Here is a 27,609-nt window from a genome sequence, read left to right as displayed (position 1 = left end):
CTTTATTCTTGGGGGCTCCAAACTCTGTGCAGTTTTCAGCCCTCCCAATCTGAAGCAACCCAGGTCTAATGCCTTGTTTTCCTCCTGAGGGCTTGGAGGTGCATGCTGCCTACACTCCTGCTGCCTTTAAGAGCCAGGTTTGTGGCTCAGCTTCCACCAGAGATGAGTAAGAGCTTTGCTTCCTTTTGTTTCTTGCCAGCATTTGCCAACATCCACAGGCTGCTTCGTATTCAGGATAGAAAAGAATGCCAGATTTTGACATTTTGAATGTAAGAGAAACTGAAGTTGGCAGAGCCATCCATGCAGGGCTAGGCCTTTGAATGCTTAATTCTAAAACCTCTAGGTTTGAATCCCTAGAGGGTATTTCAACTGTAATAGTGTTGAATGACAGTTGTCATATCTACTGTATGGATGCAGAATAAGGAGACTTTGAGGAGCAACATTATAGGATAGTCCTTTTAGTGCTGAGAGTAACTGTACATATTGACTGTGGCATGGGGCAGGGTTTCTTTGCATTTGTTTTCTAAGGATTTACCAAAATGGGCAATTTCCATCATATTCAAGCAGGAAAGCACATGAGGTTCTAAAAAGTTCTGGTGAAAGCTAAACTGACAGCTATTCCCCTCCCTAGCTTGCAGGCATCAGCTGGCAGATCAATATATGTAGTTTGGGTCCCATGGATAATCTCCAGTCTTTTCCTATCCCTGTTTTTTTTTTTTTAATTATCACTATTATTTTAAACAGCAATGGTTATTTTGTGGATATTCTGGGGCTTTGCTGTAGTATGTTCCAAAATGGGAAAGGAGTGAGGAATGTCCTACTCCATCATAAGTGAGAAGTTGTTAGCAATTTGTCTCTAGAATAAAGGAGGAAGGAAACCACTTGGGATATTTTCCGCATCCGGCGCTGAGGATTCTTTATAATTAAGTCTCTTCCCGTGTTAAATCAACCAAACTAACAACCAATCTGGGTTGGGGACAAAATTCATTTTAAATCTGTCTGTGAAAGCTGCAAAGATGGAAAATCTCCTTCTCAGTGTAACACTCTACCTGACACTTCCCTTGGGATCTCCTGCAAAGGTCCTAGAAGGGTGACCACAGACTCTTTCCTCTTCCTCATCCCCATAATGGAAGGCCATTTGGTAGTACTACATTTTTGTCACTTGTTGGGCCAGCTGTTCCAGGCTGAATGAGTGAAAGACGGCCAGCTCACATTTCCAGGAGGTTGGAGGCCACGTAGGAACTGTAGGGAGCCCCCAGCAGTGCCTCCACATCCTTGTGCTTCACCAACCAGCAAGGTGTCTTGTGGGCCCTCTGAGCTGAGTCCTTCAGTACCTTGGTAACCTCAGTGACCCATACTTTGCTCGTGCCCCTCCACATCCAGGCTGCTCGCTCCCCTTCAGCTGGGCCTAGGGAAAGCCGGACGTTGGCATTCTGGAACTGTCCTGGGGAAAAGCAAATTGGCACAGAGGTCACCAGTCATTGAGCAGAAAAAGGCAGACCTGGAATTAGCCTGGCGAAGCGCCACCTACAGGGTCAACTGCACCGTTAAACAGCATGAAGTGGCTGCCTTGGGCAGCACAGTGTGTTCTTATGAGATGACATAGGAACGTGACAAAAACTGATTTAAACCACTGCCTGCTGCGGGAACAGGTGCTCTGCTTTAGGGGTCAAAATGAGAAGACCACAGTCCAATGTCTTGCAAGGGTACCATGGCTGCTCTGCCTCAGGCAGCAGAGTGCCTTGGGCTAGCCCGGATTCGCAGGCAAGCGCCAGCTTTTCTGAACCTGCTGTTATCCAGATGTGTTGGGCTACATTTCATTGGCAAAGCTGGAGTCCATTTCTGTGCAAGTTTGCGCCATCCTCTTATGCTAGGCCTACACCTTCCTCTGCCATAAACCCAGGGTTTTCTGAAGGACAGATGCAGATGCTGGAGTTTGTGCTGGCTTGAGTGGAATTGGCCAAGGCAAAATATTTAAGTTCATCTGGGTCCCACTATTGTGATCCTTGGGGCCTAGCGCCATGTGAGAACATGGTGTGGAGAGACTTTAGGATAAGATTTTTAGCAAAATTTAAGGACCTGTTCTTGGGTGTATTCAAGTTCAAAGCAAGAAAGGGTGCATTATTTTAAGAGTTTTTGTTGTGATTACTTAAAGTTACATGTGATGCTGGTGTTTGCTGTCCTTGCTGTGGCACTGATTTTGATCACACTTCCTGCGACTACAGTTATCTTAATTTTCCATAATGAGATCGAACAGGAGAAGTTTCAAAGGATTCATGCATAATTTGGCCCTAATGTATGACTCCAAAGGAAGTATTAATTAACTTTGGAGGGCCAGGTGGAGGGAGCATTTTTGACACCCCCGCCCCCAGACAGGTTACCTTAGCCCCTTCCAGTAAATGCAGAAATAATCTGGAACTACCAATTGTAACAATGTGGGGTTTTGTGCTAACACAAGGTGTGTGTGTGGGGGGGTCTTACAAACTGGTAGCCAACAGCCATATTTACAAGAGGGTTTACTCACCTAGCAAGCCATGTGCTGAAGCTGACAGACCCTTCCCATTTACCACATAGAAGCCGAGGTGGTCCAACTGGAGAGGCGTGGGATGGGTGTAGCAGTGTAACAAAACCAAGAACTCCACCTCGGTCCCAATCCTCACAGTGATGTTGGCCTTGGCCCACATTGAAATTGCCAGGTGGGGCTTGCGGATTACTGCCCGCTGGGTGAAGGGCAGCACCAGAACATCCTCACCGTGCAGCGCCATACCCTCTCGAGTGATATTGACGACATAGCTGGCGTGTGGGCGCTCCACTACCATGGTGATGGCATCGAAGTAGGTACGGGGCCGCTCTTCATGGCCTGGCCTGAAAGGGGCTCCCATTAGATGACCATTGACTGACACACCTGGGGTCAAAAGAAGGCAGCCGTCTGTCCTGACATAATAGTTTTTCCTCTTCCCCTCTTTCTAGTTTACAAAGAGGGGGCAGAGTCTAATTGCCCTGGTTTACAACCGCTATAGGATAGACCACCAGAGCTGGAAGAACTTATGTTGTTGGACTGGGGCTCCCATCAGTCTTAGTCAGTAGAGACAGTATTGAAGGACTGGAGGGCCACGCTTTCCCTGAAGCAGACAAAAATTGCATCCCTGTTTGGCCTCCAACTAGTATCTCGACCAGAGAGCCTCTTTTATTTGGCCCAGTTTTGGCTTCCTTATCCTATCCACTGGCTAGAACAGGAAGGCCTCAAACTGGGGTGAAGACAGAATGAGTTTAGGATTTTGGAGAATTTTCCTTATTTTATAGGATGCAGGTTTTAACAAAATGGGGGAAACTAGCAGTGCTTACAAGTGCCCTGTTATAAAATTTTCTGTGCATGCACTGGGGCATTATCAGATATATTTTTTAGGTGCTTCATTTGCTGTGGCTCGGAAGACGTGGGAAGGTATTCTGCGCACAGCATGAATCGTGAAACTTTATGAAAACAGAATTTGCTGGCTCTGTCCTCAGCTTTGAACCCTGTGACCCATGTCAGTAAGAAACCATTACTGCTCTTACCCGTGGCAGGGTCGCTCACTAACCGCAGGGTGTCTCCTGACCGTCCATCAAGAGTGAAGCACAGGTTGCCCAGCGAATGTGGCAGCCTTACTACAAAGTGAGGATCTCCATCAACTGCAAGGGAAAAGGGAACAGCCATCAACTGGGGTGGAGAACCTTTGGCCTTCTGTTTCAGTCAAAAACTCCCATCAGCCCCACCCAAAGCCAGAGATATGAGGAGTCCTTTCCCAAAACATTTGGAGGGACAAAAATGCCCCTCCCCCATGTAGATAAACCAGAATTTTTTAAAATACTGTATGGGGTTATATGGGCATATTCTTACCCCAAGAGTTGAAAGTAAAGAAGCCAGTGTCAAGGGAACCTCCCACAGAGTCTGGAAAAAGAGGAGGAGGGAGCAGCATTATATCCCCTGGGTAATTTCTCAACACATTTGGGCACCATATCTCACTCTCGCACAACCACATTGACCTGTGACTGATACCAGAGTGTAGACATTGCCCTGAGAGTTTCCCCCAAAGTGTTCACATAAAATATGATGCAGAAAGTGAGAGAGAAAGTCAGAATGGGATCCTGGCAGGATCAGGGAAGAAGGACCAAAACCAAACCTTTTACACCACAAATTGAATTCTGAGGGGTGGGCGAAGTCTGGTTGAAACCAAACTTGACTTTTTTTTCAGGCCCCATTTCCACCTGACAGAAGATCTGGTTAGACTGGGGTGATTGTCGGCCCTGCAACCCATATTCATGCAACATGCAGAGGTGTACCTGGGTCACTGTCTGGTTCTTCTAAGAACTCTGCAAAAGAAAGTTTGTTCTCAGAAAAGTGAGCCATTGCAAAACCCCACAAAATCCATCCGCTTTCCTTTCCAAGGCCTTCCTAGGAGTCTGAGCCCAGCCACTGCCTTAGTGAGTCCCTTTAGGCCATGTGGGTCTCTAGATACTGCTGGACTCCAGCTCTAACACCTGGAGGACCGCAGGCACCTCATCCAGCACTTAAGCGGCTTTCCTTGCCAACAGAATTTAAATGGTCCCTTTGAAACCCAAGGCAGGCACAGATCCACAAGGCAGTGCTTCTGTTAAGTGCAGCTCACAGCGCCCAACCTCTGCTTTGCACAATTCAGGAATGGCCAACTACAACCAGACCGACTCTGAGCTCTGCCTGCAAGGATCAGCCAATATCATTATGCTGACGTTTTTGCCCAATGCACATCGCTGGTTTGAATTTATCTTTAGCAACATGGGAGGTTCTGTTGGATACCTGTAAATAAAATGTGCATTCTACCACCAGTGTTTTCTGACTGCTGCTGGGGAAGCCCAAATTCAATTGGAACTGGATCTCCACGTGTATCCCACATGCCATTTAGGGTGGCCACATGTCCTACTTCACAGACAACAATCCTTGATGTTAAGGGCTTTGGAAGATAAGCTTTGTTTGAAGGTATTTGCTTATTTGAATTGTGGTCCAGTCCCAGTCTGGTTTCATAGAATCATAGAAAAATGAAGTTGGAAGGGGCTTACAAGGCCATCAAGTCCAACCCCCTGTTCAGTGCAAGAATAAAGGTAAAGAACCATAAAAAAAGAGAGCAGGCCTTGAGGTTCCCCACCTGTAGTCATCAGCAACTGGACAGCAGAATGCCCTGCAGCAACTTGAATCACCATGTCACAGTCTTCCCTGCTACGGAGTGTATTTCTATTTAAATTATAGTAATTCGTTACGCATGTTCCAATTTTTAAATTCTGGGAGAGCGAATTGGGTACCAAACAGACTCTGTAAGGGAACCATGTGCTTCCCACTCATGAATGCCGTCTGGACAGTAAAGACCAGATCTTTGTATCTTTCTAAATCTAGACAAAATGGATTATTGTCAACTGAGAGTGAACTCATTCTTTATGTAGGTGAAACAGTAGAATCCTCACACAAGGTGGAGGAAGGGATGGGACCACAAGGCTTAAGGAATCCTTAAGGTTTGGGGGAGTCACAAGCCCCAAATAGAGGGGGAAACAGGCAATAACTGTGTAATGAGAACTGAGCAAAATCAGTTGGCAAAGATTCTAATGGACTGGTCTGGGAAGCTAAGCAGAAACATTTTCTTACCAGCTCTGTTTGCGTCCTACGCACGGATCAAAGAGGAGTTTAAACAATAGGAAAGAACTGGATCTCCAGGTCAGTCTGGTAAGGAGCATCTCAGTGCCAACCCTGATTTGCAGATGGGTCGGCAAGATTGAAATGGGAGAAACTATTTAGAGACTTACTATTTTATCTGATGTTATGACTTCATCAATCCCTGTATGTTCAGAGTTAGTGTACAAAGCAGCTGAATTACCTGAAAAGTCTTCATAATCCAGGCTTCCTGAGGAGACAAACAAGAGTTGAAAGCCAGATCATTTTGAGAGTTAGACAGGTAAGAGGATGGCCTGCAAGTAGGGTCAGGTTGAAGGTCTTCTGGCCCTCCAAGCTCAATCTCCCCCCCCTCCCCAACTGCTGGAATCCAGGTGGAAAAAGAAAGTCATTTTCAAGGTGCTTCCTCCTCAGGAGATTAATTTACTCTACCTGGACCAAAACTCCTTCTTGACCTCTCCATTGTCTCCAGCAGGAAGGCAAGCAAGGAGGAATCTGATTTTCCTCATGAGGAAAGAGTCTCCCTTTTCATGGAGAAATGAAAATGGCCTCTGGGAGCTCAAGGAGGAAGGGATCAGGTGACATCACAGGACCCATGTGCTTACAACCCAGGGTTCAATCCCAGGTAGCCGGCTCAAGGTTTACTCAGCCTTCTGTCCTTCCAGGGTCGGTAAAATGAGTACCCAGCTTGCTGGGGGGGGGGCAATGTGTAGCCTGCATAATTAACTTGTAAACCGCCCAGAGAGTGCTTGAAGTGCTATGGGGCGGTATATAAGCAGCACACTTTGCTTTGCTTTGAAGAGATGGGGCTCTGCCCATTGGCACCATATGGCCATCAGCGGCAGTCCAGGTGACAGGGCACTCCAGCTATGGGGAACTAAGTGTTCCCTTACTCCAAGTGAATAGTATGGGAACCAGTCCAGGCAAAATCCAGGACACTGGACCAGTGTGGCAGTGTGGGATGCAAAGTTACTGGGAAGGAACAGGCTGAAGCAATATACCCTGGGAGCATGATGGTGGCAGGGCCTGTTTAGATAGGATCTGGCAGTAAGGAAGAGAGAGAGAGAGAGAGAGAGAGAGAGAGAGAGCGCTTCATAGGTTCCTGACTGGTTGGACAATAGGAGGTGTCGTAATTTATTTATTTATTTATTTATTTTTGGACTACTAGCTCTCAGAATCCCACAGCCACGGTGGCTATGCAGGCTATGGAATGATGGGATGTATAATTCCCTCTCTGTGGAAGAGGGGAGGCATGTGGCTCAATATGAGGTTGAGATCTGGGGGTGGTGGTGGGACCACAGGAATACAGGGCCGTCCCCCCGTTCGCAGATACCTACCTGGGTGCTGCCTGGTTGTCACAAAGCTATACACGGCTGGTGGGTTCAACGATTCAACGTATTCCGCATCATGGTCACCGGCTGAGCGCAACTCAGACTCGCCCGACAAAAGGAGGAGACTGATGTCAGAGGCAGATGTGGTGGTAATGGTGCTGGGAATCCTGCTGGTGCCCTCCACCGCCATGTCCTGAGTCAGTGGGGAAGTGACCCTAGCTGTTGAGCCCCAAGGCCCTGTGCTGTTCTGAGGGGGCTTGTCTGTGTGCATCTCCACGGCTGCTTCACCTTGGGGAGCCGCCTTACCTGTCCAGGGGGTGCTCCCCAGCTCCACCCTGGGCGTAACCACCCGCCCGTTAAGTTGGTGCTCAGGGGCTGGTGCCTCGGGCTGCTCCCTGTTGTCATAGTTACCTTCCGGCACCTTGGCTTTGTCAGGCTGGTGCGCTGCAGAAGGCACTGTGTTCGGGACCCCGGCCGGCACCTTGGGAATCGATGTTCCTCTGGTCTCCATAAAGGAGTGAGGCTGAATCGTGACCTTGAGTCTCCCAGCTCGGGTGGGGCTGGGCTTGTGGGTTTTGAAATGGGGTGGTTTTGTGGTCTTAAGGGCCACTGTGGCTCTCGGGGGTTTCATGGAGCCGTGGCTCCCAACAGGAGTCACAGAGACAGAAGGCGTCAGGCCAGGCACGAGTGTGCTTTTGGGCACTTTGGTGCGGCCGAGGACACTAGGTGTTGGGGAAGTCCAGGGGATGGTGAGGAGAGCGGTCATTGCAGACGTGGGCGTAGAGGTGGCCCTGACAGCTTTAGTGCTTCTGGAGACGGCAAGTGGAGGCAGTGAGTCGGTAGGACCAGCTGGCCCTGCGCTTCCTTTGGGTGCTTTTGTGGCTCCGGCTGCAGGGGTGCTTCTGGCCACCTTAGAAAGCGCTGGCAGAGCAGACGTTCCCACCGCTTGGGGAGCAACCTTGGATGCTCTGGTTCCCACGGGAGGAGAAGGAGGTGCTTTCGTAGGCCGGCCGTTCTCTCTGGCCTCCTCTGGCCTCACCACGATCAGGGAGGTAACCGGGGTGACAAAGTTGTACTTGAGTGAGAGATTGGTGGCCTTTTCCGTCAGCAGGCGCCGGGCGGCTGTGTCGTTGGCTCGAAATCGGGCCTGCAGCAGGTCTTGAATGGTGAAGTAGGCCCACAGTCTCTGAACAAAGGGGCCAATCTTGTTGATGTCGCCAGAGCAGCCAAAGGAAGCTGTTTTCGTGGCATTGATTGAAATGTCATTTTCCAGACTCAGGGGACCCTCTTGGCCGTGCCCGGTGGTGCGTACTCGCAGCTCTGACACCCCCGGCTTCACCCGCCCAGCCACGACCAGCTCCGAGCCTTCAAAATAGTTGGGGAAGAGGTTCCGAGTGAGGTCCTGGGCCACCCCGTCCAGGTAGGCCAGCTCCACATCATACAGAAGAGGGCTGGCAATCTCGTCATAGAAACCCTTGAGCTGCAAAGTGGCGTCGGCATCCTCGTATATGCGCCGCGCCACACCACGGTTCTCTAAGGAGAGGCGTCTCAGGAGCCCATAGTCAGCATCATCGCCGAAGGCCAGGCCAAAAAGCGAGATGGTACCCCTCAGGGCCTTCTGGGCATTGGACAGGATGCGGCTGCCAGCCGTTACCCCAGAGGTGGGTTCGCCGTCGGTCAGGAAGATGACCAGTGGGATTCTCTGCTCCCTCATAACCTTTCCTGCCATTGGAGAGCTCTGATTGAAGACGGAGGCAGCTGCAAGAAGAGCTGCATTGATGTCAGTCCCTAAAGGAACAGAAGGCGAAGAGAGATCAGAAGGCAAAGCACGAGGGTTCCCCGGGAAGCACACGGTGGTCTTAAAGGAATGGGTAGATCTAGCTGGCTGGGACCGACATTTCCCGAGCATCCCTGCTTGCTTGCTTGTTAGTTTGGTTACATTTATATCTGGTGGCTCCTCAAATGAGCTCAAGGCAGCCTACAAGGCTCTCCTCCCTGTTTTACCTTCACAAGAGCTGGGCAAAATAGGTCAGGCTGAGAAAGAGACTAACTAGGCCAAGTCACCCAGTGAGTTTCATGGCTTAGGAGGGATTTGGACCTCACTCTCTCAAAAACAGGTCATCAAAAAGGAGGATCTGAGTTCCAAAAGGTGGATGTTGTGGTCAGTGTCCAGCCGCTCCAGTTTCAACCTTCCTGAGTAAGAACGTGGACCTGAGAGACCAAAACTGGACCATTCCCAAGGGCCATATTATTCATAAGGCTGACTAGGCTGAAGCCTAAGGGCCCCTCCATGTCTTTGGCTAAGGCGCCCATGGGCTCCAACAGTTAAAGACACTTTGTACTCTGTTCCGTAGCAATACATGCACACAGATGTTTATCCCTATTGCATTACTTTAATACTAGCACAATAAAAATATTTTTTAAAATGGTGGATAGAATTGTTGAGAACTTAAATGGATCTGGGGCAATGTAGTGCCATCTAGAACCCACTGTACCAGGATCAAGCTGTCAGCTCTAGACAGATGAAAGACTGAAGTGCCGGAGGGCCCCCGAAACACCCCGAAAGCCTAGGGGTCCAAGTCATGGGTTAATAGGGCCCTGAGCATTGCTTGTCAAGGATTTCAGGAGCAGACACTGCTCCCCAATCCCATTCCACCCTGTAGCGATTCCTCTCTGGTCAGGACTCACATCCATCAGCTTCCATCTTGCTGACATAGTCTTTGGCCTTCCGAATATTTTGAGGTGTTGCTTGAATGGACTGGCTGGGCTTCCACACATGCACCATGTCAGAGAAAGTAACAATGTTGAAATAGTCATCGTGGTGGAGGTCGCTGAGTATGACGTGCATGGCCTTCTTGGTCTGGGGAGCAGAAAGCAAAGAAAAGGAGTCGCCTTTCTCCAAAAGCTCCCCTTCCTCCTCCTTCCCCAACCTGGAACGATTAAGCTGATGTGTTGGGTTACTGTTCCAACCACTAAGATAGGAAAAAAACCCAGCAAGCAGCCGGTTGGGCAAGGCTGCCTCACAGGAAACATTTGAGCTGCATTTGGTTAAATATACAGTATACTGAAAAATCTCTCTCAAGCAGTCACGAGCTATTGTTTCTAACTTTGTGTTCACAGATCTACTCAAAGTCCGTGTTGCAAAATAGGCTCTTGCGTGCACAAATGGGGAATGGCCAGCCTAGGACATTTCAATGTTTGAGATAGAACAGCAAATCATGTCCCAGTCTTGATGTCCCAGGGTGTAGTACTCAGAGTTTAGCATCTGAGACAGAAAAGTCCACATACATCTCTTTCCCACCCAGGCAGCGAAAATACAGTAAAAATAAAGTTCACAATGAACCAGTTTGCTGTCCTCTGAAGATGCCGGCCACAGAGACTGGTGAAACGTTAGGAAGAACCACCTTCAGAACACGGCCAAGAAGCCCGAAAAACCCACAACAACCTTCACAATGAACCATTTGCTATCCTTTCATGACACCAAATATTGCTGCCCTAGGTGATCAATACCTTAGCTAACGTAGGGTTGACCTAGGTAGAAACCTACAAAACAAAGAATAGTCTTGCTGATCTGCTATTTTTTAGTCTCCCAAAAGACTTTAAAATTGCTTTGTGTACATTTGGCCACCCTATGCTCCTCTCTCCCCATTCCTTCTGGACAGTGGCAGGTGGACATACACATTCTCACCCCACTCTCAGTTCTCGTTATGTCGGAGTCTCTCACTTTCCATTTTCAGTCTCTACACCTCTTTCATCTCCTCAGTGTTCACCTGTTTCATTTTTGTGCCATACATGGAGCCGCTGACATCAATAACAAACACCACATCCTTCTGAACTGGAGGTAGTCCCCTCGGGGCAAAGTAATGAACAAAGTAGCCATTGTAGATCTGGAAAAGAGAAAGGAGTCCAAGGCATTTATTGGGGGGGGGGGGAGCAGGAGCAACAAATTTGATTGAACAATTTGTTCATTAGGAATATAATTCAGCCTTCCCTAATCTGGTGTTTTCCAGGTGTGTTGCAGTACAACTCCCATCATCTCCAGCCAGCATGTTGTAAAATGCATATGAGAACCTCAACTTTGGGAAAGCTGCTGTAAACTATCATATAATTTCCGACCTCCACCCCAACCACCTCCAACATGTGATTATGGATTTGTCCAGTACAGTTGTGCAAGCCACCCATCTGTTTCCACAATATTAATATTACAATTTCATTGTACTCCAAAGCATCTGGAGAACCAAAGGACCGTGGCCTGTTCATTTTACACCATCTGTTTGTTCCACAATGAGTGGAGCATTTGAGCTCCCTGAAGCATCTAACTTACTGCTGGACTCGACAGACAGTTGGTTTGATTCAATAAGCCAGTTCTTATGTCCTCAGGTCTCCAGGAGGACAACCCTTCTGCATCACACCATTTTGCCTTAGCCTTCCTAAAGCAGTCCTGATGCCCAAAGGGTTCGTCCTGTTCCCATTCATTGCTGCTTAACAGCCTCTCCTCTCACCTGTACATCCCCTGCAACATCCGGCATGGCCACGTCATACTGTACTACAAAATCGCCCATGATTCCCAAGCTGGAGAAGGCTGCCTGTTCTTCGGGTGTTGGACTGAACGTAATCCAAGCGCAGTGGGTTCCCCTCTCTACCTGGGTAGAGGGTGGCATGTCTGCATCGCCTGGGATGAAACAGGGAACTCATGAATGGGGGTCAAGGTCTCACACATGCAAAAGATCAGGGAGGGCCAGCCTTAGCATTAGGTGGAGCAAGGCAACCACTTTGGGCAGGAGATGCTTGGGGAGCAGGGAGACTGCTCCCCAGCCACTCCCTCTGAGTCCCTCAGCTAGTCTTCCTCATGAAGAATAGATCTCTGTCAGTCACACAGCCTGTCTTGTGCTCACTCAACTATCCTGCTGCCCTCAGATGTGGAGAAGGATCCTATCTTGTTGCAATTGAAGTAAGATTTAACTGTTCATCCTGCCAGCCTCTCCACATAGAGTGGGATACAGGGAAGATGGGTGAGCCAGCCACCATTTTGTTCCTTCCCTCAAGCAGCAAAGTGTCTAGGCCAATGGCTCCCAAGCTTAGGTCCCCAGATGTTTTTAGACTACAAATCCTGTCTAGCACTGCCAGTGGTAAGACTTCTGGAGTTTTAGTCCAAGAACATCTGGGGACCCAATGATGGGAACCACTGGTCTAGAATGCAGATACACAGAATATAACAGAAGGTTAGAATTCAAGTTATGTTTGATCCATACCACAGAGAGAACCTTTGAAGCCCAATGTCTTTCATTGGTTCTGACCAGAATCGCAAATCAAAGGAAAGTGATGAGCAGGCTGGTGTGAGCCACCCTGACGTCTTGAGTTCTGCAGGGTGGCCCTGATCCTCCTCCTTCTCATGACATCCAAAGCAGAATGCCAAGTCTTAGGGATCCCTGTTTGTCTTTGCTGAAAGACTAAAAGGAAGATCTCTGGTGTACCCGGTGCCTAGATCCAGCTTGTAACTCACTTCCAGAGATACGGTCACTATGAACTGGAGAAAGGGTGTCCCAACCCTGAGGGGAACTTGGAGTCTGCCTCAGCTTGGGCAAGCCATCCGTGAAAGGAGGGATCGCAGCCCTGACCCCAAATAGATCCCTTGGAATCTTGCTGACCACCAAAACAGCAAAAGTGATACCCATCTGTTTGTGGTGGCTAAATCCCAGCTCTGGTTATCTGAAAGGCCCACCACCAACTGGCCCCACTCCATCTGGGAGGCCCTTCTGTACTGAAGGAGGATAGATCCATACCTCGGAGGGTGTTGGTCAAGAGTCGGCTCGTGCGGATGGGCAAAACGTGGACGTAGTCGATGCCAGTCCGCTCAGAGATGCTCACCTCAACGCTGAGGTTTCTCACCACTTGCTGGGGCCGGATGTTGATGGCATGCTGATACTTGCCCAAATGCCGCTGCAGTAGCTCCTCATAGGTTAGCTCAAAGGCTACTTTGCCCCCAGCCTCCACGCTGGTGGACACCCTGAATTTTTCCGTTTCTCGATCCCTGGGAAATGTCACTCAGTAGCAGGTTATCAAGTATGATGTCCGCTATCTGCTAAGGCAGGGTTGGCAGACCTGGGACCATCCAGATTTTGGCTTCGGATTTCCATCAACCCCAGACCAGCCTGGCAACTTGTCAGCTGGACTGGGCACTATAAGTAAACAACATCTGGGAGGCCATAGGTTTCCGCCACCATGCATTAAGCCAATTCCTCCACATGTTATCTGTCCTTGCAATCAAACTGGCTCATTTTTTGTTTAGATTCCCTGCCCCCCAAATCACTTTTGAGGAGAACCTAGTTGTGTGGACATTATAATCCAACTGAAGACAAGGCAGTCTGTAATGTGGCAGGCCCTCAATGATCTCCTGAAAGTGAGATGACCAGGAGGCCCTTGAGTGCTTCAAAATGGATTTCGAACCTCTGCTAATAACAGGATTCATCAAATGAGGCTGCTTTAAAAAATAATAATTCACTGTATAACATACTACGGTCTGCCTGTCCAGCAAAGACATTCTCCACTAACTTCAATCCCATGGGGGAATCAACTCATTTATTTATTTAAGATATTTTTACACTGCCTTTCTTCATAAAAGGGCCCAAGGTGACTTACGTCATTGAAAAAGATAGCTAAAACTGACAAATCATTCAAATAGGAAAAAAGAGAATTAAATAAACATTGTGTTAAAAATGTTAAATAAAAACATTATTGAAACAGATTAAAGGCAACAAAATACTAACCATCACAATCTTAAAACTTTTCTTAGACTAAGGTAAAGCCTGCCTGAAGAGAAAGGACCTGTTTACGGAAGGACAGCGAAGATGGGGCCAGCCTGGCTTCCCACGGGAGGGAATTCCAGAGTCTGGGATCAACAATAGAGAAGGTCCTCTTCCATGTCCCCACCACCAAGCGCACCTGTGAGGGTGGCAGAATGAGAGAAAGGCCTCCCCTGGTGATCTTAATCCCCAGGCAGGCTCATGGAGGGAGAGGCAGTCTTTCAGATAGCTTGGACCAAAGCTATTCTCAGCCTCTCATGCCTTCCATTTCACCAATTACTGTACTTAATCAAAGAATTAAGTCCCACTATGATAGAAGCAAAAGCCTTTTTTAAAAATGAAAAGGCTATTATGTTCCACCAGCATTCTGCTGTCATTAATAATAAACTGATGGGCAGTGGAAATGGACAATGAGGGAAATCCATGCGAGTCTAGTGTCATCCGCAGCAACTGCTCACAGATGGATAATTCTTAGTAGGTAAGACACCTTTCAAGAGAGCACTGGGATTAAGAGAGAGTGGATTCTTTGTAAGGGCTATAAAAACCTTGGTCAATATCTGCTTACAGAAAGGAAGAGCAATTGCGTAAACTTCACCACCACTCCAGACAGCTCTCTCTCTCTCCATCACATGGCCCATCTGGCAACCAGGGCAAAAACAGGCACACGATGGAGCAGCCCTCAGAAGGAGGGAGGAAGCCCTACCGCTCTGCATTTCTGCAATAAACTATTGGCCCCTTGTGTCATGCTTAGACTTCCACTATTTCCTCCATGCGCCACTGGGAGAGAACGGCCAGTGTGAAGCACAGGCTGATGTACGGGGGCTCTGCGTCAGCAAAAGTGGTTGGACTCATGCTACATCTTTCCCCTTTTGGAACAACAAGTGTTTTAGTAATAAAAAATCATTGATAAGGACAACATTGGTTAATAATAATTAACCATAACATCTCCTCTCATGCAGTAGCCAAGAGACATTCACAGGTAAAATAACAGCTCTTCTTCTTTGTCTCTAGGCTGATAAGAAAATAAGTTACATTCCTTTATTTAATCAGTGAATGTATTGAGAATGGATGCCAAAATCCTAACCCTGCTCCTGTGGCTCTAAATTATATATCTCTGTTTTTCTTTCACAGTACAGTTTTGTGGTAATTAAGCCTCTCATGGATGGGTGTGTGAGTTACATGCTGACTGAGACCTCCTGATGGAAGCCAAACGATGCCTAGATGTGAAGAGAGCACAGTATCTGAGGGAGGCGTGCTTACTTGGTGCCAACATGAGCTGCTGTCTTTCCTTGCCTGCGAGCTTCATCATACATCTTCTTAGCCTGGTGCTTCTCCTTCACTTCAGCCACATAGACCTTCTCATTCACAATTCTAGTATGCAGGGAGAGAATAAGACGTACAGTACATCCTCCTCAGGATTGATATCATGTGGGGGGTGGGATCATAAGGAAACTATCATGGCTATTCTACAATTAATATCTGTGATTAGGGAAAAGGTAGAGAAAACAACAACCATCTTAATCATCCTACATGACATGTTCTTACAATGCAGGGTAGGGAAAACAGTGCTTCCATCTTCCTACCTGGCTTAGTCCACCTGACTTAAGGTGAAACTAGACAGCCAATTGTCCTGGGCGTGACTGGGCAAAACGGGGTCGCTTTGAGATGCAGTAAGCCATTTGGGGCAAGCCTTGCATTCACACATAAGGATCAGGAGGGTTTGGGGGCAGGAAGCCACCCCTAACCTCAAGCAACCTATTTAGCCAAATTTGTCCTTTTTAAGGGAAGAGAAAAAAAAAATCTCCCACTAGGTCCTCTCCTGTCTTCCTCCCCATGACAGAGTAGGGGAAAGGGGTCATTAACAAAAATTATTTGTAATCCTGGACGCTGCTGAATGGCCTTGCCCCTCAAATCAGTTAGTACTGGATTTTAAGGGGAAAAGGAGAAAAATCTCTCCTCATCTTCTTCTGTCACAACAAACTGATCAGTTACATTTATATCCTGCCTTTCTTCCAGTGAGCTAAAGGCAGCACACATAGCTGTCCACCCCTCACTCCACATCACAACCACCTTGTGTGAGATAGAAAGGTCAGGCTGAGAAAATAATTGCCCAGCCCAAGGTCGAGGTGTGAATTGCACAGCTCAGTAGAGGCAAGAATCTTAATATGTCAAGTCCCACTCCAGTGCTTGAACCCCCTACAGGCATGCCAGTTCTCATATTGGGAGGCCACACCCACAACATTTTGTCAAAGTATGTGTTGTGATAAGATTTGATATACCTGGAAAGAATCAGAGAGATCAGAATCCCAAAGGAACAATCTCTGTCAGATGGAAGTACATAATGGTGGGGCATCTGTCCCTCACCTCCCTCAACAAAATGGCTTAGATGATTGTATCCTTGAGCAAGTGTGGGAAACAGGATAGTTGCTTTTCAGAGGGCCTCTGGAGGGTGTCTTCCAACTCACTTGACTCCCAGCATCTAGAGATGAAATCCTGGACAGAGAGAGGATCAGAACTCCTCACTCATGCCTCACATCTTGATTTCTAGATTCACCAGTATTATGCCTCTACAGACTGGAAGAAAGACCCTGTCTTATTTTCAGGGAAACATGGTAAAATCATAGAAAAGTGAAGTTGAAAGGGGCCTACAAGGCCATCAAGTCCAACCCCCTGCTCAATACAGGAATACAATCAAAGCATTTCTGCCAGGTAATTATCTAGGTTTTTCTTGAATGCCTCCAGTGTTGGAGCACTCACCAACTCCCGAGGTAACTGGTTCCATTGTCATGTCTCATGTCATGCCCTTTACCTCACGGATGGATCAGTAAGGGAGCAGCCCTTGTACTTGTCCAATATTTTAAGACCTGCTTCAGAGACTCCAAGTTTCTGTCACCAGCACCTGAGAGAAAACGTGGAGGCCCTCACCAAGACTTTTTGCTCAAAAAGAAAACCACAAAACCCCGCATTAGGGCTTATTTTCAGGGGATGTTTTATATTTTTTTTCATGTACAACAATCTACATTTATTCAAATACAGTCATGTATCTTCTTCTGGTTGCTGCACAATGCTGCACAATGGTGGAGGGCAGGGTTTTACTTAACTGGGGCTTATTTTTGGGGTAGGGCTTACAAGCATCCTGAAAAATTATACTAGGGCTTATTTTCAGATTAGGTCTTATTTTCAGGGAAACAGGGTATGAGCACGGACAGTAATGACACCACTTACATGACACAAAGCAAGGGTAGAGAATGTGTAACCCTCTATGTGTTCCAAATAGAGTTTAAATATGACTAGAAAACAACATGGAAAGTGACCACAGCAAATCAGCCGACTGGCCAACCCCAATCCAAGGGCAATTCGAACATCCAAACCCGTATCTCAAAACAACTGGAATGTTTTAATTATGGATGCACTGCCCTGAGTCCAACTGCTGTTGTTAGCTAAAGTAGACCCACTGAATAAATTGTTCTATGTTACCTTAGTGTAAGTCCCAGTGAGTCAATGGGTCTACTGTAGATTTGAACAAAGCATTCACTAAATCCCCAATCACCCACCTGCACTTGTGCAATCAAGCCACTGCTGAAAGAAGGCAAACTGGGTGTGTTGAGTTGGAATCTTCTGACAGCAGTAAAAACCAGTGTTGGGGGGGGGGCAATGCAACAAATCTAGAATCTGTCAAACCCAGAGTCTCTGGGGATGATAGCAGTAACATGTTACCACATGTCAGACTTCAAGTGAGGAATCTGAATCTGGCAGCTCAACAAAGCTTTTGGTTATCCTGGACTGTTGTTCTCTAAATAGCTAATTCTTTAAATATCAAATTCTTAAGGAGTAGACAGGCTCTAGATGAGCTTCCAGATGAAAAGCTGGTCTTCCCTGGGAGCTCTTCCAGGTTCTGCAAAGCTTAACTCGGCCACCTGGACTTTGTTCTGTTTTCACCTCTCATTCCATCACATCGCCATAGGGGAGCTGCCAATGGATAGGAAAGGAGTGACAATATTGGTGTCACAGAGGAAGAAAAAAGTGCCAAAGCAGAATGGCAGTTGAACATTAAGAAGACAAAATTAATGCCTACAGAAGAACTATACAGTGGGGTCTTGACTTAAGAATGGCTCGAGTTAAGAACATTTTGACTTAAGAACCACTCTCATAGGAAAATATTGACTTGACTTACATACTTAGATTTGAGTTAAGAACTGAAAAAAACCCACGTGGGAGGCAGGGAAAGTGCAAAATTTGAACTTTCAGTTAACTGTTGGCCAGTGAAAAGGGTGCCTGTTTGCTTCCTCACTCCTCCCAGCGTTTAGAGAGTGGATTGGGAGACAGTCTTCGGACCGCCTGGTACTGGACTGCCTGGACTGTATTTTCCCTGCCTTCCCTGAACCTTTCTTGACCTAAGAAAAAAAGAAACAAAGTATCCCCCTCTAGTGGTCGAAGGCGGAATAGCAGCTTCCCATTAGTTTCTATGGACAGAAAAGAGCAGATACGGATCAAATGGTTTTCAATGCATTCCTATGGGAAATGCAGATTTGACCTGAGAACTTTTTGACTTGAGAACCGCCTTCCAATACGGATTAAGTTCTCAAGTCAAGACCCCACTGTACATTAATTTTGACAATGCAAAAATTGTTAAAGATTTTGTATACTTTGCTTCAATCATCAATCCAAATGCAGATTGCAGCCAAGAAATCAGGCTGAGATTCGGAAGGGCAGGAGGATTTTAAAAAAGATAATCAAGTGTGAGGAAGTATCACTGGAGACCAAGACCAAGATCATTCACATTCTTGTATTTCCAGTCACTATGTATGGGTGTGAAAGCTGGAGAGCAAAGAAAACTGACCGGAAAAAAATGATTTGTTTGAAATGTGGTGCAGGAGGAGAACTTTTTGGATGCCCTGGATTGCCAGAAAGGTGAACAAGTGGGTCCTAGATAAAATCAAGTCTGAATCCTCTCTGGAGAGAAAAATGTGGAAATGGAGGCTTATTTTGGGCACATCATGAGAAGGCAAGATTGTTTGGAAAGGACAAAAAATCCTGGGAAAGGTGGAAGGCAGCAGGAAAAGACGAAGACCAAATACAGGATGGATTGCCTCCTTAGAGGAAGCCACAGGCTTGAAGAACTGAGCGATGCTGTTGAGGACAGGACATTTTGGAAATCACTCGTTCATAGGGTTGCTGTAAATCAGAGCCGACTTGATGGCACAGAACAACAAGAAGAAAACAAAGAAGAAATGGCAATTAAAGCCATATAGGTTTCTGGTATGGATAGATTAGAAGGACACAGGAGCAAAATGTTTGTTTACGGTTTGTGATGCAGAGAGAGTTGGAACATAAATAGCCTGCTGTGGCTGTCAGTAACTCTACAGAATCTCAGGAAGAGGTGGGAAAAATACTTTTGGGAGTGCAACTTCCAGGATACACCAGCCAGGGGACTGCATTTGGTTGAGGTACTCTGGAAGTTGCAGTCCAAATAACGATTTTCATCACTTCCTGCCTGTACCTTTTCACAGCAGAGACCAAGCTTGAACCTAGGATCTTCTGCATGCCAAGCAGATGCTTCACTGCTGAGCTGTTCTTGCTTTCCCTCCCTCCACTGCCATTTCTGTGACTTATGCGATCGTACTGTGGACCTCCTGTTGCCCTTTCCTGTTCCAGACTTACATGGTGAAGTTGGAGATGAAGGCTGAACTAGGGAGGTCCAAGTCAAAGACTGCTTCCTTTGCTTCATCATGGGGGTTGCTCATGACAATCCACACTTGGGTAGAGGCATAGCGGGACACGATTGCTGAGCGCACCACGAAGCTGGAAATGGTGAGCTAGGGAGAGAAACCAGGACAATGTTCAGAACTTGTTGGTGCATCTAACTGGTAGGATATTTAAAAGTAAAAGACTGCTGCACTTCAGTACTATTAAGGTCGCTTTAATAGGTTCCAGTTCTGTCCTAGGCAGAAAGACAATCATCATTATTCTGCAGCTGAAGAGCTGAAAAATCACAGAAAGCCAAATACATGCCTTTAAAAGTAGTAGAAGAAAAAAGGATATGAGTTATCCTGATTACATGCACAGTACAAGCGGTGTAAGTTTATGGCGGCTGTTCTGTGTTGTCAAGTTGCAGCTGGTTTATAGCAACCTTAATGGGATTTTCAAGGTAAGTGAGATATTTAAGGAGTGGTTTTACCAGTTCCACAGCTCCAGTGAGTTTCCATAGCTAACTGGGGATTCAAACCCGGGCCTCCTGAGTCCTAATGTGCCATTCTATCCACTACCACACTGGGTATCTTGTAACTTGATTTGCTACAGTTCAAATTGAGTGGTTTGCAGTGAGAATGAAAACTCAGTAATCAGAAGTGAATATACCCCACTGAAAGGTTGCAAGCCTCTGTGTTATATAAATGTTGCTAAGCTTCTTAAGATAACAAGATCCCATCAGACTTTGATGGCATTTATAAATTATTTTACGTTACCCTATTCAGACTACTCTCTGTCCTATTCAATTAGTTAAGCAATATTGCATTCCATTCCCCCATCTCATTCTGCTACTTGTGTCCAACAGGCTGTAAACTGATGTGGCTCAAGCTTTATTTCAAAATTGCCGAACCAAAACAGGTATATTTTATATTCAATACCATCTCCACAAAGTCTTCAAAGGAAAACCTAGGAATAATGAACTATTTCTAGAGTAAATGAATGTTTTTGGCAGAATAGAGCTAAAACAATGCTATGGGGTGTCAGGATCTGGCCCGTGCCACCCTGGCAGCTGCAGGATCAGGGTGAACCTGAGCCAGGAGCGGCCTGGTGTTTGCAGGCTCAGGCCCTGGCCTGCCTAACAGCTGCTGGGCCACTCGTGGGGCTCACCTGGGAACCTGGAGGGAAGGCCTATTTAAAGAGTGGTTCTCCCTCCCACAACTTCCATCAGCACCAAAGGTCTTTCGGCCATGCTGTGGTGCGTTTGCTGCTCCAGAGTTCTCATACTCCTGCCTTGGTCCCTGCTCTTGCTTCCAGCGCTCCTGCACCTGCTTCCGTTCCTGTTCTTGCCTTGGTCCCTCTGCTCTTGCTACTGCTTGCCCTCTTGCCTCTCGGTGCCTTGTCCCTGCTCCTGGTGCTCCTGCCTCTGCTTAGTCATGACCAGCTGCACAGTGAGTGTTGTGGGACTTGATATTCTGTGTGATGGACTGGGTCCTGGTGTGGGACTGCCTAGTATATCCTGGACTGTGACGTAGGGAAGGCTAGACATCATATGCCAATCTAAAAAAAGATGTCATTTTAATTCCTTCTTAAAATCAGTCAGAGACTGCAACTTTGAAAGAAGTCTATTTTATAGTCTGGGAACCCACACAGGAGAAGACCATTTTCCACATGCTGAAATTGGGCTTTGCCTGCAGGTATTAAAGAGTAGAGAGGCTTATAACAAGAGAGAGAGAGGGACCCTCAGATAGCCAGGCTCCAAGCTGTTTAGGGCTTTATCGTTGAAGACCAACACTTGAATTGAGCTTGGCAAGCAACTGGCAACTGGTGCAGGTTTTCCAATACTGGGATCATAATACAATCAGGACACCATGCAGCAGTTTCTAGCCTAATTATTGCATGTTTCACCACCTGAAGATCCTGAATCCTTTACAAAATTGGCCCCACACAGACTGCATTGAACTCGTCAAGATGTGATGTAATCAAAGCATGGATGATGTTTGCCAAGTTAGGTCAATTCAGGAAAGGTCACTGATGGCACATTAGGTGGAGTTTGCAAAGGCACCACTTATTGCCATGGCCCCTTGGAAATCCAGCAACAGGGCAGAGTCAAAGAGCACTCCCCAACTACAAACCAAACATGCCAGGGGAGGCACAACCCCTTCTAGAATAGATTGGATCCCAGTTCCCAAATCTGACTTTCTATTGATCTCTGTCTTGTAGGGTCTTGGTCAAAGACAGGGCAAAGCAAAAGCACGTTGGCATCCAGGCTATAACATGCTTAAGAGCAAACCAATCTGCTTGACTTTAATGGCCTTTTGGAGCCCTTGGATCTACTCTATGGCCTACCAGCAATTACTTGGAGGGTCTGGAAGACTCTCAGGAGCAAGACATTGATGCCATATTGTAATTCCAAAGCTGTGGACATGTGAGGAAAAAGAACTGTTCATACTAATGTACGTTCGCTTCAGTCTGCGTTGGACAAATTATTCTGGTTTAGTTTTCTAACTGGGCAACTGAACACTATCACAACTTTGTCTCCATATCTGAGATGTCAGGCACCTAATATTGAAAGGTTAGCATGCAGGGAGAGGTGGCCATCACAGCACATCCCCACCTCTCCTTTTTTTCCCCCCAGTTTGGTCATGTGAGCCCAAAAAGGTTCGCCACCACTGGTCTAAGTGATTGCGAGAGGCAATGTTGCTGGCTATATTTATAAGCACAAAATATATATGAGTAAATGTCTAGTCATGTGCAGACACCATACCATCATGCCTGGCCATAACGGGAGATCATCCATGATTTTGCTGTGAAAAAGCCTCCCCCCCCCCCTAAATTGAATGTGAATTAGTCTATTTATAAAATATTTGCAGTTGCATTGCTCCATGCAAGTAAAAAAAAAAAAGGAGCGTACATCTTTATGATGTAATAATAATTGCAACCCAATTCTGATTTATGGCAACTCTTTCCAGGGTTTTCTGGGTAAAAATACTCAGAAGTGGTTTATCATGTGCTTCTTCTTTGGGGGGGATCCTGGGACTGAGCAGCTTGTCCAAATCCACACAGGTTTGTTTGTTTGTTTGTTTATATATCCCGCCTATCTGGTCATTGCGACCACTCTAGGTTGGTTCTTCTCCCTGGAGGCACAGTGGGGGAATCAAATTCCTAACATCTGGCTCCTCGATCAGATACCTAAACCACTGACTTATCCAGCTAGCTCACATCATTGTTAAGTCCAATTTAAAAGTTGCAAAATAAATCGAGCAAACTTTGTAGGACTCATCTGGGTGGATGGTGTGTTCAGCAAATATAGGAAACGGTGGAATGGGAAAGTGAAGCAAAAAAAAAAAAAAGCCACAATGTGGTATAGTTTTGCAGATGTAGAAATCCTAATTTCATAACTGTCATAGAAGCATTTATTTCAGGTCTCCTACCGCAGGATGTAAGGGACTGTGGTACGTGTGAGGGATGGAAGCTTGTGTAAGAGTTTTGCACTGCCCATCACCATGATGCTTAAGAACCAACCAAAGGAGACCCCAGGTCAAAAGTAGCTGTAGACAGAGAGATAGCAAGGATACTTCTCCCTGTCAAGCATGTTCATGAACTACTTATAGGCTGCTCTTTCCCTCAGTCTCTTCTTGCTTCTTTTCCAAGGTTGTTATGCGTAGCTCAGATAGGTCTGAGGAAGTGGACTTGATCCACAAAAACTCACAATGAAATATAACCGTTAGTCTTTAAGGTGCCTCCATGTTTTTGTCTTTTTACTTTTATTTCGTTTTCACGTATTTTTAATGTTACGTTGCGTGCTATCAAGTCCGAACTGACCCTAATAGGCTTTCAAAATAAGTGGGATATTTAAAGAGTGGTTTGACCAGTTCCACATATTGTACAGCCCAGAGAGGTTCCATGGCCACGCCAAGTGTCCTGAATCCTAATGTGTCCCTCTCTGTTCAATACACCACTCTGGGTTTTTACTTGTATTTGTAATATAGATACATTAACGTGTAAATATTTTTCTATTAGATGTAGGATGATGCACACATTGTGCTGTACTGTGGTTACAAATGTTCTGGTCTGTCATTGAGCAGAGGAGATATCTGCTGAAATGGCCTGTTCTGAATATGCTTTTCTTCTAGCAATGTGCTATACGGCCTATTTCTGCATATTTGGAGTCTCTGGCTAATTGACAGATTACCTTCAGATTTCTTCATCCTGCCTTGTGTATATTCCCAAACCAACTTGCCAGGTGTCTTCAAAGAGTCCATAAATGGTAGCTATTTTCATGAGCTTCTGAAACACAGGCAATATTTACTTCAGGGAATCCAATGGGCTGCCTGTTTTCTTTCAGTTTATGCCATCCTCCACCACAGTGGTGAAATTTCCAGTTCTGCCGGTGCTGTTTTTCATTGCTCACTCAACCATTCCTTTCCAAACATGCAGCTTCTTTTCCTGCTTTGAAGGCTGTATGTTTAGGAAGAAGGTTTATGCCCACTGCTTTTTGACAAATAGCTGCTTCCCACGGGGTAGAAACTGTGCCAGTATATAGGTCATACTGGACGTCAAAGGGAATTGCATTTTTACCCAATAACCAGGTGGTTTTATCTCTTGGCAACACAATTTGCAGATTACTGTAAGTCCTTATAATGCTGAGTCACAAAATACAGCACACTAAAATAAAAGATACAGAGATAAGGAAAAGTACATCCTAATTATTAGATAATAATACTCTTCCTGCTCTTTTTTCTTTCTTGCTGTATGTATTTTCACGTGTGTGCCTGTTTGTATGTACGTACACAGAGAAATATACTACACGTAATAGGGTTTATGTTTAACAGTGCTGACAGATTAAGGTGGTGAATTATCAGGAAACAAATGCTGAACAATTTGATCACGCTGCTTTTGTGCCAGTGGCTTGGTAAAGAGACATAGTTCTAGTTGGCATGGGTGAGAATTTTTTTTAAATTTATTATTTATTTTATGAAAAATGGAAAAAAATACTTCATATCCAGAATGGGAAAAACATGCGAAAAAAAAATTTAATGCAGGAGAGACCAAAATTCACAGATTTCTCCATGGAAATCCCGGGCTCTCCTGGAGGTTAGGGCCATCCATGGCTACTAAACAGGAAAGGTTTGCCCTGTAAATTCACCCCTTTGTTCTGAGGGCAGCCCATGACCAGGAAAGAGGATTCACCTCCCTCTGAAAATGTGGGTTGAGTTGCCCTTGTGTTCTGGATCACAAATGGCCTTTACCTTTGTTCTCAGTTCTCCCCCTCTCTGTCCTCTATGTGTATGAAAGAGAAACCTAAGACCGAAGCACAGGGGTAGGATGCAAATCAAATCGGGAAAAATCAGTGAAATAAAGTTTAACTACTAATTATATCCTGATGTTGGGAAAGTGTGAAGGCAAGAGGAGGACGTCGGATGACGAGATACTTGGACAGTGTCATCAAAGCTACCAACATAAATTTGACCAAACTCCAGGAAGCAGTAGAAGACAGGAAGGCTCTGGTCCATGGGGTCACAAAGGATCTGTCACGACTTAATGACTAAACAACAACAAACTAATTGTATAAATTGAAAGTGTTTGGAGGAAATCATCATTCCTTGACAATACTGATGAACATTTTATCCTTCACTTTTTCAATCCAGCTGTGGAAAGAATTTTCAGAGATTTCTTGTGCAGAAATTAATCACCCCTACCTTGACCTGCTCACAAAACAAAACCTTTTCTATATTTTCCTTGTCTTAAAATTTGGAAATAGGGAGCTCTCATACACAAACAGAATTATGCCTCCTTTTTTTCAATAAATTTGCCACACTCAAGACTATAACATGAGAGCACAGACTGAAACAGTAAAATAATCCTGAAATCTCATTCATTCATCCATAATTTTTAAGGGAAGGGGAATAGCAAAGAATATGAGACTGGATAATACAGAGTTTTGACCATTTTTGTCCATCCTTCTGTCATTCAGATTTGTTTCATAGTCCACATTGATACATGTGGTAAAAGGTGTTCTAGAGAATACTAACCATTTTTCATGACTGGCCTAAGATCTTGCCATTCATGAATTGCACCTGCTGTTGGCTTTTTTTGGCCCCTTAAAGTTTGGATGGGAAGAAATCGCAGCTGCCTTGGACTGGACTTGAACCAAGATACCACAGCGATAGTAATTGCTTAGAACTGCATAAAGAATGGATACACTGATTCCTATTAGCAGCAACAGAAGTTCAGTACCAGAGTGTATGAGACATGCTCCAGACAACAAATAATGAATGTCTTCTACAGGTGGCATCATCCTGCTGGGAGTTAGTGGGCCAACTATGCATGTCTTAGATAGTGTGTAAACTGAACTGCAGAATTCCTGGGTAGTTCACAAGATTAATTGCTCAACGGTAAAAGAAACAACGTGGCAGCAAAGGCATGGAAAATCAAAATATCTTTGAAGTGGATTCACTCCTTTTTGCAGAGGTGGAACTGTTTTTGATCCGATTAAACAAGCCATTCAAAATAGCCAAGAGATTATTACCCTCTATCGGATTGCTCAGTGGTTTAAGCATCTGGCTGTGGAGGTTGGAAGTTTGATTCACCACTCTGTCTCCTTGACAAGGGTTGGACTCAATGATCTATAGGATCCCTTCTAGCGTTCTAAGGTAATTTTTTAAAAAGAGTGTGCTAGCGTTCACACCCTTTTTCCAGTAGAAGTCTTCCTCTAGCAGAATAGAAGCTTTGTTATTATATGGATCATATAAGAAGCCTTGCTATCCCTTTCGAAAGAGAACTGCTTTTTCCTTCCACCAAGAACTTGCACAATAATTTATCCACTCATTCCTACAATGGACCTATGGACCAATGATGCCCAATTTGCATCATTGGTCCATAGCAGGATTCCTTTTAGACATCTGAGTATGAGAAAGGAAAACTTTTATTCATTTCCATTTCCTTTTCAAAATTCAGAAGTATAATTTTAGAGCCTTTGGATTCAACCTTGGTAGCACTCTCGAAGATCTATTTGGCAATGCTGCCGCAAGCATTTCTCAATATTTCTTTAAAAAAAAAACTACTACTATGATAATAACAATATGTTTCAAAAACTCATACAGTGTGGCATAATTCCAGGCTTCAATTGATCTAATCTCCAGCAGGACTTACCTCATGGGAAGCTGCGTGGATTTGTATAGGGCGGCCCATGATGCTTAAAGTTGCCATGGTCAGGAAAAGACGGAAAGAATATCCCAGGAGTTGATCCATGGCTGGCATGAAAGTTTTGCCTCGTCTTTGCAGAAGGTTCTGTGGATGAGAACGCCTCCCTGGCATCTCTTTCATTCGTACTTTTAAACCTTAGAGGTTCTTTCCTCTGTTTTTTAAAAGGACCTATAAATGTAGCATTCATCCTGATACAAGCCTTGATTGTCCATGGATCCAAGACTGGAGAGTGGCCAGTTTCACTCACTACTCCGTTAAGATGAAGTAAAAACAAAATATTCTGAAGAGCCCGTGTCCTGTTTTCACCACTGGATGAGGGTTCTAGAGAAAAATAATAATAAAAGAGTCCACAAATATACCATGTAAACAGGGGATGGCTCCAGATAGCTGAGGGGACAGAAGAAGGTCACTGCAACATTATCGGCATTACTCCCTTCTTCTACCTGCTGTTAATGTCTTTTGGCAATGGTGTGCCAAGGACGACTTCCTAAACTGAGTCACAGAAAATGCCCTAATTCAATAGGTGTGTGGATTGGAAACGGGGACATTTCCAGAGTCCAGGAACTTTAGTGAATTGACATAGCTCTTTTTGGATTTCTTCTAATCCTCCCATTTTGCAAGAAGCAAACCTCCCTGCTAGTTGGTGAAGCAGAGGGGGTTTTTTTCTTTCTGCCGCCCAAGCAGTGAGATAAATGAGGATATTGAGCTGTTGCACTCGGACTAATGGAAGACTGAGAAAAGGAAGCTGAGGTCTTTTCATGTTTATTTTTCTTCAAGGCATTTTTAAAAATTTCATACCAGTTTTGTTCCTCCACCTCAACACATTTCTTCTGCCAGCATTTTCAGATTTTTGGCCATAGCTCTCAAACTAAGCCAGGTTTAATTCTTGGCTCTTCTGTATTTTTAT

At 45.6% G+C, this 27,609-nt stretch overlaps 1 protein-coding gene across 2 annotated transcripts; it reads right to left on the bottom strand.

The window, feature by feature from the left end:
• Positions 1-442: 442 nt before the first annotated feature.
• On the bottom strand, positions 443-27,609 carry ITIH6 (inter-alpha-trypsin inhibitor heavy chain family member 6). 2 transcript variants are annotated; one of them, XM_020793086.3, is made up of 14 exons: positions 26,649-27,609; positions 19,470-19,624; positions 15,069-15,179; positions 12,789-13,036; positions 11,508-11,677; positions 10,776-10,892; positions 9,694-9,865; positions 7,012-8,793; positions 5,880-5,906; positions 4,321-4,350; positions 3,878-3,928; positions 3,556-3,669; positions 2,525-2,905; positions 443-1,444 (listed from the first exon to the last, which is right to left on the bottom strand). In XM_020793086.3, exons 1-14 carry the CDS (start codon positions 26,820-26,822, stop codon positions 1,209-1,211), a joined length of 3,768 nt encoding a protein of 1,255 aa, XP_020648745.3. In that variant the 5' UTR covers positions 26,823-27,609; the 3' UTR covers positions 443-1,208. The 2 variants fall into 2 exon arrangements, with proteins under 2 accessions (XP_020648745.3, XP_078242638.1); XM_078386512.1 differs by lacking the exon at positions 4,321-4,350.

This window comes from Pogona vitticeps, chromosome 2 (genome assembly GCF_051106095.1).
Source record: "Pogona vitticeps strain Pit_001003342236 chromosome 2, PviZW2.1, whole genome shotgun sequence".
NCBI classification, from domain to species: Eukaryota; Metazoa; Chordata; class Lepidosauria; order Squamata; family Agamidae; genus Pogona; species Pogona vitticeps.
The sequence above is the reverse complement of the archived record's forward strand: the minus strand, read 5'-3'. Positions and strand labels throughout refer to the sequence as shown.

Bases quoted from the DNA above. Each gene is read 5' to 3' on its own strand.
- ITIH6 (XM_020793086.3), bottom strand. From the start codon at position 26,822: ATGAAAGAGATGCCAGGGAGGCGTTCTCATCCACAGAACCTTCTGCAA. The intron at 19,625-26,648 runs GTAAGTCCTGCT...TTCTCTCCCTAG, and splicing joins TCCACGCAGCTTCCCATGAG to CTCACCATTTCCAGCTTCGT. The intron at 4,351-5,879 runs GTAATTCAGCTG...TTTCTTTTGCAG, and splicing joins GGATTATGAAGACTTTTCAG to AGTTCTTAGAAGAACCAGAC.